Genomic DNA, 14,634 nt, shown 5'->3' with positions numbered 1-14,634 from the left:
AGGTGGATGATATTCTCGCCTTAGTAATGTTGATGCATGGTTTGGTGAAACATTGTTTGTAAAAACCTTTTGGATTTATAAAGATTTATTTTTGAGGTTTAAGAAAAAGTTTTGCATATACTAATATTTACTACATAACGAAAACAGCAAATTTGGGGTTTGTTATATTATAGGTGGATGATATTCTCGCCTTAGTAATGTTGATGCATTATAACATTAGTAGAGGTTAAGTAAACCAAATCCTTTCACATGATTGATCCTAATTAAATGCATTATTGGAAATTAAAGTGTGGCCGCTAATGACAAGTATGTTCTTTCACATGGAAAATCTGAGAGATTTAAATACGTCATATCTGCAGAGTCCTAGGCTCTAGCATCTTTATACTCCCATGGATAGAGTTTGCAAATAAAAACTAAACACTCCCATGGATAGTATTTACAATTTTGACAACTTATGACAATTCAGTTATGTGAATGCCATAATTTATAGGCAGCTTGTGACCAACCTAGAAAACACACCAAGGTCTACCATTTTGAATCCCAAAGTTTATAGGTAGGTTGTAACCAACCTGGTGGAAAAGCAGACTAGTAAACACATCAAGGTCCAACGTTATTGAGATGTAAGGAGGCAGGCTTCTTTGACTGCTGCAGAGAGCTCAATACGTAGATATGAAATTAAAGCTACATACACTTTCTTGAGCATTTCTTGCTGTGTCTATAAAAAGCAGAGGTCTTTTTAGCATACAGGCGCCCACAGCCAGCTGGACAAGCTATATTCTCATGAGTGGAAGTGAACTCGCTACTTCCATGCAATATTTAGGCAGGCTTCTTTGACTGCTGCAGAGAGCTCAATCAGAGAGCTCAATAAGTAGATATGAAATTGAAGCTACATACACTTTCTTGAGCATTTCTTGCTGTGTCTATAAAAAGCAGAGGTCTTTTTAGCATACAGGCGCCCACAGCCAGCTGGACAAGCTATATTCCCATGAGTGGAAGTGAACTCACTACTTCCATACAGCATTTCTTCTTCAATGTTCAAAGCCCTCACAGAGATCCCACCATCATTGATCACTTGGTTCAAACACAAACCTACAAACAGCAAATGCCAGCATTATTTTTCAAAAGTGACAAGGAAGTTCTCATTTGAAAGTTATTGTTTCCAGTTTCTAGGACAATCCTGCCCCTCTTCTGAATCTCAAACATGTCAATGAATGCTAGTAATAAGAATTGCACATCTTGTAGCACTAAGTTTGTGCCAAACCAAGCAAACAGATTTGCAGTTCCACCAAGTAAAAGTGTTACAACCCCATCATCTGTGCTTGCACTCTGTAATACAGAAAGCAGGAAAGAAAGAATCCATTAAATTTTTGAAAGAAGAAGCGTTCTGTGAGAGGGGGATTATCTGACCTCTGTATTTAATAAGAGATCATATTGCTCTGAACTAGCAGTGACAGTCTAGAATTAATTGCCATTTATCCATAAATGCACGGTCAGGCCTTACTCGAAAACCGAACTCAACATTCTTTGCAAGAAGTCTGCATGCCACATCTGATGCTAATAGGAACTTCCCATTAAGATTCTGGAGGGAAAATACAATTTATCTATCCATGAGGATGCTGTGTCCCTTGCAGGCTCCTCCCCATGGTCCTCAACAAGGGCACCGCTGCGTACAATGTGTTTAGACCGTGGGCCATGCCATCCTGGTGTGGGGGTTCCATGTCCCACTAGATTCTATCCAAGAAAATGTATGAGCCAACATCCTCAACTGTGCACGTGTGGAAGCATACAAGAGAGAGAGAGAGAGAGAGAGAGAGAGAGAGACACACACACACACACACACACCCCGAATTAGGCATTGGCAACTGCATATAATCTGGAAAGCAACCTCAGCCAGAGGGAGACAGGTGAGGCCAAGTGGCAAGTAGAAGGGTGAAAAGGAGGGCCTATAAATAGGTCCCTTCCCAGCCTGGGCGGCCTGCTTAGTGGCCGACCAGCAGGTCGGACTGATCTGACCCAGACAGGGTCGGGTTGTCCCGACCAGGGCAGGTCGAGTGACCCAACCTGGTTGGGTGCCCAAAATGGACCCCAACCCTGCCCTAACCATGGGCCTGACTCGCTTACACCAGCCAGCCTCAAACAGGCCGCCAAACAGCCTGTGGTTCAGGCTTGACCCTCGCAAACATGCCCTGGTACCTATACTCTCTTTGGGCTGGCACACCCACAAAGAAGCCCTCTCTCATTACACATGAGATGGCATAAACTCTAACACCATCTCTGCAGCTCATGGTGTCAAATGATCGGAAGAAGCAAGCCAATGGAGATGCAACCATGGACCCTACAACACCATGTGAATACTGGATTCACATCTCCGATGGCAACTGATATTGGCAAGATCCTCCAAGAAAAATGAGATTTCCTTGGCTTTGATTTCCCATACTAGTCTGCAGTTTGAGTTCTAAATGGAGAATGATGATCCATGGAACAAACCGCACCCAATATCCTCTGCTGAACCCATCATGTCCAAGAACCTCGAACAATGAATTCCGGCAAACACTGTCCATAGTCTCTATGACGTCAAGCAATGAACTTTGAGCATATCTGGTCCATAGCTCCACCGTTTGGATTGTTGCCAGACTTTCAAACGATAGGAGCTGCAATCAGTCCGCTCTCCCACCCACACGCCCTCACTGGCTGTGACACGTAGGAGTTCATGTAGAAAATGGGTGCTATTTGGAGTCCTTGAGAAATCGCTACCTCTAGAAAACTAGACTGGTCTGAAGATGAATCTGATTTTGTGTCATCGGCTCGAGACTGGCTTTTGTTCTTGGACCGACATGATGGGAGCAAGGAGCGGAAGCAAGAGGGAGATGGAGAAAGGTGAGAGAGCAAAAGAGAGAACACACATTTTGTGGGAAGCAAAAGTCTACGATGTGACTTCCCTTATTGCCTTTTATACAAAGAATAGATAAGGTGATGACGTGGCATTATAAGTACCACTTATACAAGGGATAGCACATTATGCCTTTATCCCCAACAATCTCTCACTAAAAGGCAATGTGCCCAAAAAGAGGAAGGAGTGTACATAGAAAACATATACACAAAATACAAGAGAATCTCAATCATGAGAAACTCAGCCAACACCCATCTGTACTCTGCAATGTGCAAAGCGTTGCGGGTTAAGCTCTTGGTTAAAAGATCTGCAAGATTGTCATCAGTGTGCACTTTGACAAGCTGAATGCGCTTATCCTCAAGCACCTCTTTGATAAAATGATATTTCACCTCTATGTGTTTCGTTTTGGCATGAAACACAAGATTACGTGCTAGCTGAATAGCACTCTGACTATCACAATGCAAAATAGGAACCTCTCCTGATAAACCAATATCTCCCACTAGACGAGATAACCATATGGCTTCTTTGCACGCCTCTATGGCTGCAACATATTCTGCCTCTGTGGTAGATAAAGCAATGCATTTCTGCAACCGAGAGATCCATGAAATAGCACCACCACCTAAGGTGAAAACATATCCTGTAGTAGACTTTCTTTGGTCTACACATCCTGCAAAATCTGAGTCTGTGAACCCATGAAGAACCAAGTCTTTCTTCCCAAAGCAAATGCACACATGCATTGTGCCCTTAAGATATCTCATGATACCTTTTACGGCTTCCCAATGCTTCTTGCCAGGTGTTGCCATGTATCTACTGACAACTCCCACTGCAAAGGCAATATCTGGACGTGTAGTAGCCACCATTGCATACATGAGACTACCAACCGCGGATGCATAAGGAATCTTGGCCATTTCAGCCCTCTCATCATTTGACTGTGGGCTGTCTTTCTGACTGAGTTTCACATATGGAGGCAATGGAGTACCAAGAATCTTTCCTCCCTCCATATTGAAACGCTGCAAAACCTTGCCAAGGTATTCCTTCTGAGACAAATAGAGCAATTTCTGATTTCTGTCCCATATCATGCACATCCCTAAAATGTGATTTGCATCACCAAGATCCTTCATATCAAATGTCTTATGCAATCCCATCTTCAATGCATCGATCTCATACCGAGATTTGCATGCAATAAGCATGTCATCAACATAAATGATGAGCAAAATAAGACTACCATCCTTTGCTTTCTTGGTATAGAGACAGTGATCAACATCACTTCTCCTAAACCCTTGAGATTGCATGAAAGTATGGAATTTGAAGTACCACTCCCTTGAAGCCTGCTTCAACCCATATAAGCTCTTTTTCAGCTTGCATACCAACTTTTATTTGCCTTCACTGACAAACCCTTCTGGCTGTACCATATAAATCTCCTCATGAAGATCACCATGGAGAAATGCAGTCTTGACATCCATCTGACACAAGTCCATATCCTCATGTGCAACCAATGCCAAAACAGCCCTCAATGTTGTCATTTTCACCACAGGAGAAAAATTTTCATCAAAGTCAATGCCCTTCTGTTGCTTGAACCCCTTGGCAACCAATCTTGCCTTGTATTTGTTCTCAGCATTAGTGATCTTGATCTTATAAACCCATTTGCATGGTAAGGCATTCTCTCCAGTTGGTAGTTTCACCAAATCCCATGTTTTATTTTTTATAAGAGAATCCATTTCTGAATGCATGGCCTTCTCCCACTTTCTCTTATCATGCCTTCTCATTGCTTCCTAATAGCATGAAGGCTCACCACAATCTGTCAACATGACAAAATCAGCCACGTAGTTCTGTCCTGGAACAAACCTATCAGGAGGTTTGGAGACTCTGGTGGATCTTCTTACCCAATTATCTTGATTGGCTGGCTGTTCAGCCTGCATATCAGCCATATTATGTGGCTGTACCACCTCCTCTGGCTGTCCTACATCACCCAAATGTGGCTCTATCTGTGGCATATCAAAGGCAATTTGATAGGGCTGATTCTCTGCCTCTATTCCCTGCCCTTCTGTTGCTTGAACCCCTTGGCAACCAATCTTGCCTTGTATTTGTTCTCAGCATTAGTGATCTTGATCTTATAAACCCATTTGCATGGTAAGGCATTCTTTCCAGTTGGTAGTTTCACCAAATCCCATGTTTTATTTTTTATAAGAGAATCCATTTCTGAATGCATGGCCTTCTCCCACTTTCTCTTATCATGCCTTCTCATTGCTTCCTAATAGCATGAAGGCTCACCACAATCTGTCAACATGACAAAATCAGCCACGTAGTTCTGTCCTGGAACAAACCTATCAGGAGGTTTGGAGACTCTGGTGGATCTTCTTACCCAATTATCTTGATTGGCTGGCTGTTCAGCCTGCATATCAGCCATATTATGTGGCTGTACCACCTCCTCTGGCTGTCCTACATCACCCAAATGTGGCTCTATCTGTGGCATATCAAAGGCAATTTGATTGGGCTGATTCTCTGCCTCTATTCCCTGCGCATTAGGGACATTTGCAGCAGCACCTTGCTGCATATTATTGGGCATATTTTGCTGTCTATTCACAATGATTTCTTCAAAGACAACCTTCCTATTTTCTGATTTTTGAGTGGGCTGCCTGTGCATGCTTTCCTCATAAAAAATCACATCATTGCTGCGTATAATCTTCCTTCCAACGGGATCCCACAATCTATACCCCATTTCACCACTGTCACCATATCCAATAAAGATGCATCTATTTGACTTTGGTTGGAGTTTGTTGCGCTGCTCTTTTCGTACGTGCACATACGCATCACAGCCAAACACTCTCAAGTGTTTATATGAAGGTGGCTTGCCATACCATTGTTCATTAGGTACTTTACCATCCAACCGATTATTCGGTGACCTGTTGATGACATGAATGGCTGTTTGAACAGACTCTGCCCAAAAACCATGGGGTAAGGCAGCAAGAGACAGCATACTACGGACTCTATCTTGAATAGTCCAATTTGTTCGCTCTGCAACTCCATTCTGTGGAGGATTATGAGGGCTTGTGAGTTCCCTCTTTATCCCTTTCATGTCACAAAATTCCTGAAATATTTTGGAGACATATTCTCCTCCATTATCAGAGCGTAAGCATTTCAACTTCTTACCTGTCTGATTTTCAACCAAGGCAACGAACTTTTGAAATGCACCAAAAACTTCATCCTTCCTCTTGATGAAATAGACCCACACTTTCCTTGTGGCATGATCTATAAATGTAACAAAGTATTCATGACCACCCATAGACAACTGAGGCATTTGACATACATCACAATGTACCAAATCCAAGGGTGTCAATCTTTGTTGCAATGTCACTTTATGTGGTGACTGTGAATGCTTACCAAAAATGCAATGCTCACACTGCTTAAATTCTGAAAATTTCAGAGACGGTAAATAACCCAATTTAGATAGTACTTGCATTCCTTTAACACTCATGTTTCCTAACCGGCCATGCCACAATGAAACCTTTGGCACCTCAGTTACGGCAACAACATGCAAAGTATACAAAGTATCACACTTGTACCCCTTTGCAATGACTCTGGCTCCCTTGGTTATCTTCCACCTACTATTACCAAACACAGTGTAGTAGCCTTGATCATCCAGTTGACCAGTACTAACCAAGTTCTTTTTCAGCTTTGGCACATGCTTTACATGATGAAGTATAAAATGCGTGCCATCAGAAAATGCAAGCTTCACATCTCCAATCCCTGCAATAGAGCATGCATAATTGTTTCCAAGATGCACAGCACCCTGTAAACCACCATTATATGAGCAAAACCACTCCCTGTGTGGTGTCACATGAAAGGAAGCACCTGAATCAATGATCCAAGTGGTCATGTCACCGTCTTCTTCTGTGACCAAAGCATGTGCATCAAGTGATGAAACAAACAAAATGTCATCCTCACTCTCATGAGTGACTGCATTTACCTCTTCAATCTTCACACCACTATTACTACTCTCTACTTGTTGCTTGCCTTTATCATATTTGGCATCCTGATTGTTGTTGTTGCTCTTTTTCTGAGCTTAAAGCAATCTTTCTTCATGTGCCCCTTTTTCCCACAGTGAAAACATTCAATATCCTTCTTAGGACGTGACTTACTGCGGGATCTGTTCCTTTGGCTATCATTGCCTCTATTCTGAGGTCTTCCTGTTGTGTTAAGAGCAGTGGAAGACTTACTTGAAGAATTGTTCTTCTTGTTCATCTCCTCCATGAGAAGCTGACTCTCAACATCTGCATAAATAAGAGTAGGATTTGAATTGCTCAAAGCTGTTCTAAAAATATCCCAACTCTCAAGAAGAGTGCAAAGCAAGAATGTCGCTTTAAACTCATCATCAATGTTGAATTTCTGATTTGCCACGCCCAGATCAGTGTCTGAGATGCCACGGCTTCGGGCACCAGGCGCGCTCTTGCCCTCGCTTCACGAGGACAGAACCTCAGATGGCCCCCATCCAGGCAACTCAGGATCCCCCCCGCTAGGCATCGACACCCCCTCCCGAAGGGGAAGGCTGGACTGAGGTCAAAAGGAAACGGAAAGGAAACAAAACAGTAACAAAAAAGCCCCCCCCTCTCCAGCAAGAGACCCCTGTGGTCACCCGTCAGTAGCAGCCCGGTAAGGGGAAGGAGAAAGGGAAGGAGAAGGTCAGCCAGCCTTCCCCTCATCCTTCACCCCGCCCCCCCCCCTCCTCCCCCCTCCTCCTCGGTTCCCCTACCTCCCCCCCCTACGGGACCCCCCCGGCACCTTTGGTTCAGCCCCCCCCTCTCCCTTGAGCATGATCCCACGGGAACCCCCCCATCCGCCTGCGGCCCCGAAGCCAACACAGACCTCCTCCGCGCCTATCCCCCCTGGCCCGGTGGAGGGGAGAGGCCCTTCCCCGCAGACGGCCAGCACCACTCCAACTCTTTCGACAGCCGGCACCCCTCTTTCTGGTTCGGACTCCTCATCTTCGCCCCCCCACCCAAGGGCAGCTCCTAGAGCTCTACCTTTGGAGTTTTACCGAGCAGGACCTTGGGATTACTTGGATGCAGCTGGTATTGGCTCCTTCCCTGCATGCCTAGACATCAACATCTTCTTCCTCTGAAAGGGGACGGAGGGTAAGGTGTCCGTCCTTGTCCCCTATGATGGTCCTAGCTATTCCTTCACTATCACCAGTGACGGGAATGAGCAATGGACGAATGAAAATGTTTGGGAGACGATTCGTGATCAGTCCCGAGAGCAGGTACAGGACTGGATCGGTAGCAGAGCAACGGAGCTTCTTCAGCAGCAGTGGAAGGAGGGTGACGTTCGTCTGAGATGGCGCCACAACGCCAAACGATTCCGCCTTTTGGTCATCATTCGACCGCCTCTGGAGTGAATCTATGCGGAAGGGCTCCACCCTTGGAGGACCTCAGAGGTAGTGAGCTTCTACAGTATTTTCCTGGCGGAGGCTTCGAGTTGGTTAAAGAGAGCTTACCACCATGGGACGAAGGGCCTCTCCCCTCTGCTCAAGGTTTTAGAGGATGGGTCCAATGATCCGGCCTCTCGCTCGAAACCTTCACAGAAGCTCCTTCGTCTGCACACTGGACATCCTCCGACCACCTCGACATCGACCGCAAGCAGACAGCTGTTTGTGGCCCATCTCTCCTCTTCATGAGTATACGCATTATCTCTTGGAACGTCAATGGGTTCCACTCATCAGGAACCCGCGGCCCCAGGAAGATGGTGCTCAGACAGGAGCTCCAGCCAGCTTTGGTGGGAGGGGTAGATGTGCTCCTATTGCAGGAACACAAGCTTTCGGCTTCTCAGACCAGTAAGTGTGGGAAGGTCCTCACAGGACGCTCCCACACCTACTGGGAACCTTCGATTGGCGAGCAAGGGAGGAGCGGGGGTGTCTGTACCTCCATCGACGCTTCTCTAGTTCAGCATGTGTGTAGTTTTGGCACCTTGATCCCAGGACGAGCGCTTTGGGTGGGCTTGAATATTGAGGAATCCCACATCGGCATCCTCAATATCTATGCCCCAACCGACCTTAGACGGAGAGCCGCTTTCTGGAGCTCTTTGACAGACTTATTGCCAGAGATGGATTCTTGGATTGTAGGAGGGCATTTCAATAACCTTGAGGCTTTAGAGGATCAGCAGGGACGGGGCCCAGAGTTCCTCGGTATAGCTTAGGCGGAGCAGGCGGAATGGGACTCCTTGTTCGCTGTGGGAGGTCGAGACAGGTGGAGGGAGCCTTCCTTTTGCAGATGGACAGGGAACCTGGACTTCTCTTGGGGTTACACGAGGGAGGGAGGCAGACTTTTGGAGCGGTTGGACCGTTTCTATGTCAGTGATTGGGCGATAGGCAGAGGTGGAGAGTCAGGGGTGGTTCTAGGGACGACCCTCTCTGACCATGCCCCAGTCATCCTAGTCCTGGACTCAGCCTCTCATTCCTTACCTCCCCGCTTGTGCCGGATCCCTGACTCCATCTACTCCAGAGCAACGGTTCGCAGCAGGATAGTGGACCTATGGGAGCAGGATTGGGACCCCATGGGGGATATGGCAGCTCAAGTAGCTCGGGTTCTTGCCGAGTCTAGTCTCATATGTCAACAGGAGGCGACTCTGGTCAGGCAGCAGTGGTGGGCGAAGGAGAGGGGTCTCAGACGAGACCTTGCCTCGATACAGCGGATGCAGCAGTCTTCTCCAGGCTCTGAGGAGCTCAGACGAGAGGAGGTTAGAGCCCGAGCCATGTTAGAGGAGATCACCCAGCGACACTCAGAGTTCTTGTTTCATGCTTCCAAGTCCTTTTGGGCTAGGAAAGGCGACAGGATGTGCAGAGAGTTCTTCAGGACTCATGGCCAGAGGTCAGCAGAGGAACAGCTCTGATCTCTTAGAGCGCAGGATGGTAGTGTCAAGACAGATCCAGACGAGGTCAGGGACTTGGCGACAGATTTCTACAGATCCCTGTTCCAGCAGGAGCCCCCAGACCCTCGTGCCCGCCGATGTAGGGAGGAGGTGTGGAGGTATACGCCGTCGCTTGTGCAGCCTAGCATGAGTGAAACCCTTTTCACCCCTTTCACCGTGGTAGAGATGCAGGATGCTGTGAGCGATATAGATGGGCAGAAATGCCAAGGTGAGGATGGGCTCTCTAGAGCTTTCTTCACCACCTTTTGGGAGCAGATCCACCAGCCCTTGCTCGCAGCCTTCCAGCATATCTTCTACAGCGGACAGATGCCAGAGAGCCTTGCGACAGGCTTGATTTGCCTCATCCCCAAAGGGAGGGACCGTTACGAGATCAGACAGTGGCGCCCTATCACCCTCCTCCTGACTGCCTATAAAATCCTCGCCAAGATGATCAGTAGCTGCATCCGACCCCTGCTAAATGACTTGATCCATGACACCCAGACTGGTTTTGTCCAAGATCACAGCATTTTGGACAACATCTTCACATTCTCAGAGGCGACGAAGTGGGCCTAGCAGAGTGGCCAGCACCTTGCCATACTCCTTCTTGACTTTGAGAAGGCGTACGACAGGGTAGACTGGTCCTTCTTGGAGGGCACACTTTCTCGGTTCGGTTTCCCGGACGAGTGGATCAGAGGTATTGCTAGCCTCTACAGATCGGCCTCCAGCCGGGTTATCATCAGTGGCAGGATGGGGGAGAGATTCACCCTCGAGCGCTCGGTATGTCAGGGCTGCCCGCTTGCGCCCTACCTCTTCCTATTTTTTGCGGAGGCCATGACTCACTTCCTAAGAGCCCGCACCACTGGTCTTCGAGGGATGCGCCTCCCTATTCGAGACGATGCAGAACTTCTGGACTCCAAGTATGTAGACGACACGGCCCTGTATGTGCAATATGATATCGAGTCACTAGAGCGAGTGAGACTGTCTTTAGAGGTTTTTTGCCTAGCCGCTGGGGCGAAAATCAACTGGCATAAGTCAGTTGGTTTTCTTACGGATCCGGGAGCCAGCTCACAGTGGGGTATTTTCCTTTGGTTTCGCTCGATCCCTAGAGGACAAACGACACGTTACCTGGGATTCCAGGTAGGGCTGGATATCACGCCGGCTCAGCAGTTCCTACCGGTCCTAGTTTCCATACGACGGAAGCTAGCCTTCTGGAGCACGGCTCGGCTATCTCTAGCAGGCAGGGCCCTTGTGGTCAATCAGGTCCTTCTAGCCACCGCTTGGTACGTGGCATCTTGCTGGTGTTTCTCGAGATCGTGCGTAGCCCAGCTGAGGAGACTGGTGCGAAACTTTCTGTGGTCTGGCTCAGATGGTTCCGGCACCACCAGAGCCCGGGTCGCCTGGCAGACGGTCATTCTCCCCCAGACAGAGGGCGGTCTTGGCATCATAGATCCAGAACTACAGAGTCAGGCATTACTTGGCAAGTTAGTCATCCGCGGTCTGACCCCAAGAGGGCAGCCGTGGAAGCTCTTGCTTCAGCATGGTCTCAGCGCGTGTATCCCCCAGAGAGGGGGTGATTGGCAGCCGTCTATTCGGTGGATTTTCACTTCAGCCCCACTGACTCAGCCCCGCTCCCCCTTCCTCCACAGCCTCGTCTCGGTCTGGAGGAAGTTGCGGCACAGCCTCTCTTAGGTTCCCCCCAACTGCCGAGAGGAGATAGACAGACAGCCCTTGATGTGGAGCAACCAGGTGATAGATGATACAGGCCGCCAGCTTGGAGAGAGATCCCATATCCCATGGGCCCAGGCGAGCTGGCAGCAGCAGTTGGTACGGCACGTGGGATCCAAGCTCGGTGAGCGGAGATCGATGCTGCCATTCCTGCAGGTTGGAGGATTCCCATGATCACCAGACAGCTCCTCCCAGGAGATGAGAGGTGGCTAGGGCAGTTCACTCCCCGCGGCATTCCTTTGGTGGTTGCAGGCCTTTTCTCGAGCTCCTCGATACACTTCTTCTCCGTCGCCGATGGTAGCCGTCTCTAGAGCCGAGAGGCCGTGATCGACCCCCAGCTTCCCTGGCAGCACCTTCGCATCATAGGGCTGCGGGGGAAAGCGTGGCATATAGACCCCCTGATTGTTCAAGACCAGGACTGGAGACTCTGGATTTGGGAGGGCCGCTCCTTGACAGAGATGGAGTGGGACCCAGGGGAGTGGCGCTGGCCACCACTAGAGACCTCAGAGAACCCTACCCCCTTCTTCTCATACAGCGAGCGCACCGGTAGGCATGCTCTAGGGGCTCTCCAACGCAGGCTACCCACCCAAGCACATTGTTGGTATGCCCAAGGGACATCTCTGGTCTTTCTTCGTACATTCTGGAAGACTCTTTGGGCAAGTTGGCGGCCGAGGAAGATCTCTTACTTTCTTTGGATGGTGGTCCACAAGGGGCTACCAGTTGGGAGATGGCTGAGGCAGATGGGGCAGGAGGGGCACTGCCAGATGTGTTTTCAAGAGGAGTCGTCCCTGAAGCACTGCCTTTGGACCTGTTCGCATGCTCAGACAGTGTGGAAGGGAGTCATGGGGATCTTGGCGAGGGCTGCACCCGAGCTAGGACCAGTCACTTGGGGAGCCGTTTGCTGGTGCAGCACCGAGATGGGACATCACTTGGCTTATGAGTTCTCTCGACAGGATCCAGTTTTCTTCATCACGCAGACCACGAAGGCGAAATTCAACCAAACTTGGCAGACAGTGTCCCTTCAAGTAGGCGACCACTTTTATGATGTCAAATCAGCAGTAGAATGTGCGAAATCCACAGATCTGCAACTTGCCCTGTGGCTGGAAACTGAAAATCAGCAAGAACTTCGCAACGGGCAGTGAAAATCGAACCAAACTTGGCAAGATTCCTCTATAGGTGTAGGCAACCTGATTTAGTGCAAAAAACTAGAGAAAAAACCCCAAAATGATCGACGAAATTCAGCTCCTGTGTGGCTGAAAACTGTCGCCCAGAAAGTAGTGCACATGCAGAAGCATACAAACAAGAGAGGGAGAAATTGGCACCGAACAAGGAAATGGCAACTGCATATAATCTGGAAAGCAACCTCATTCAAAGGGAGACAAGACAGGAGTAAATGTCCAATTGACAAGTAGAAGTGTGAGAGAGAGGGCCTATGAATAGGTACTTTCCCAACCTATTCGGCCTCCTTAGAGCTGGCTAACTAGCCGACCAGTAGGTTTGGATGACCTAACCTAGATAGGCTGGGTTAGGTCAGGTTATCCCGACCAGGTAGGTCGGGTGACATGACCTGGAACAAGGCCCCAACCCTACCCTAACTACGAGCCTGATTGGCCTATACTAGCCAACCTCAAATAGGCCACCAATCATTCTCTGGTTCTGCCTTGACCCTGGCAAACATGCCTTGGTACCTAGCCTGGAGGAAGAATGTTTTACCTACTCTCTCTTTCCTTAATGGGGACTTGCAGGAAGAGATTTATGTCAAACAGCCTCCTGGATTTGAACTTCCTAGCAATGCACTTCAAGTTTGCAAGCTGAATAAAGCTTTATATGGACTGAAACAAGCCCCACGTCCATGGTATGCCAAGATTGATGCATTCCTGGCAAGTAAGGGGCTACATAATAGTCCCGCAGAAAGCACCCTCTACATCAAGAAGGATGGGGGGGACATTTTGGTCATCATTCTTTATGTAGATGACATGCTGCTCACAGACTCATATGAGAAAATAATTGCAGATTTCAAAGCTGAGTTGAAAGCTGAATTTGACATGACAGATTTAGGCATGTTAAATTTTTATTTGGGGATCCAGCTCATACAAGACAAGCATGGCATCGTTATGTCTCAATCCAAGTATGTGCAAAAGCTCTTGGATAGGTTCAACATGCAATATTGTAAGCCTATAGCCACTCCCATGGAGCCGGGGCTGAAGCTTACTATGTATGTTGCAGGTGAATTAGTGGATGTCACACTTCACAGCCACGCTGTTGGATGCCTCATCTATTTGTGCAATACAAGGCCCGATATTCAGTATGTAGTATCTCAGGTGAGCAGGTATATGCACAGCCCAAAGACTACACATTGGCAAGCTGTAAAACGCATCTTCCGTTATTTCCAAGGCAAAAATGAATGTATTGTCTTTTACTTTGCCTTGATGGTATTGACCACCCAGTTCAGAGTAAAGGGGCTGACGAGTGATGGTTTGCCCTTGCCGGTCGCAAGCTGATTGAGAAGTCACTATCACACAGGAGGTGTTGGATAGTTGGACTTGCTCTTTCCAATATTGCAGTGGAGGGGGGATCGGTCTACTCTTTGCGTGTTGGGTCTCACACTCTTTGCTCTGAAGGGGGGTGTTGAAGATATCATAGCCAAAGAGAGTGTTAGTGTGATCTGTAGGAGTTCTAGTACTAGCTCATGTGTGTGAGTCATGTGTGAGATGAGAGAGAAAATGTGTGTGTGTGTGTGGAGTGAGAGAAGAGAGAGTGGAGAGTGGAGAAGCTTTGCAGATCAGCTCTAAAGCATCCCGCAACCAGCCCGTGAGCATCAGCACCCTGTTGCGCTGCATCAACGCCCTAAACTCGATCTTTTGGAGCAGTGATAAGCCGCCATACAGCCCGTCAGACCTCCATACAGCTTCCGTACAGCTGTACGGCCTGTACGGACCATTTCGCCTGTTGCAGCCTGCTGCTTCTACATCATATCTGGTTCCTGATTTGTTTTCTGCGCAGGGTTCTAACTTCTGCCTCCGGACTACAGCTACGCACTGATCTTGAAGGCCTTCGCTCCCATTTCTCTCCTCTTCAGTCTCTGGGTCTGCTGCACCTTTCCCATCGCCAAAATCTTC

At 48.1% G+C, this 14,634-nt stretch overlaps 1 protein-coding gene across 2 annotated transcripts in view; it reads right to left on the bottom strand.

Annotated features, from left to right (window-relative positions):
- Nucleotides 1-399: 399 nt before the first annotated feature.
- Nucleotides 400-14,634, bottom strand: part of LOC147879879 (uncharacterized) — a 137,611-nt gene continuing 123,376 nt past the window's right edge. Inside the window, exons 5-6 of one of the 2 annotated variants that reach the window (XR_015540665.1) lie at nucleotides 570-1,089; nucleotides 400-506 (exon numbers count right to left, since the gene is read on the bottom strand). Coding sequence is in view for 1 of the 2 variants with exons in the window: in XM_087371848.1 (XP_087227974.1) it covers nucleotides 887-1,089 (203 nt within the window). In the remaining variant the exon portion in view is untranslated. Of the gene's footprint in view, nucleotides 1,090-14,634 lie in introns of both variants that reach the window. The other variant, XM_087371848.1, reaches the window with a different exon arrangement.

The sequence above is a fragment of the Dipteris shenzhenensis genome, chromosome 33 (genome assembly GCF_047967505.1).
Source record: "Dipteris shenzhenensis isolate YYH24624 ecotype China chromosome 33, Dip_SZ_1.0, whole genome shotgun sequence".
In the NCBI taxonomy this organism is placed as follows: Eukaryota; Viridiplantae; Streptophyta; class Polypodiopsida; order Gleicheniales; family Dipteridaceae; genus Dipteris; species Dipteris shenzhenensis.
The sequence above is the reverse complement of the archived record's forward strand: the minus strand, read 5'-3'. Positions and strand labels throughout refer to the sequence as shown.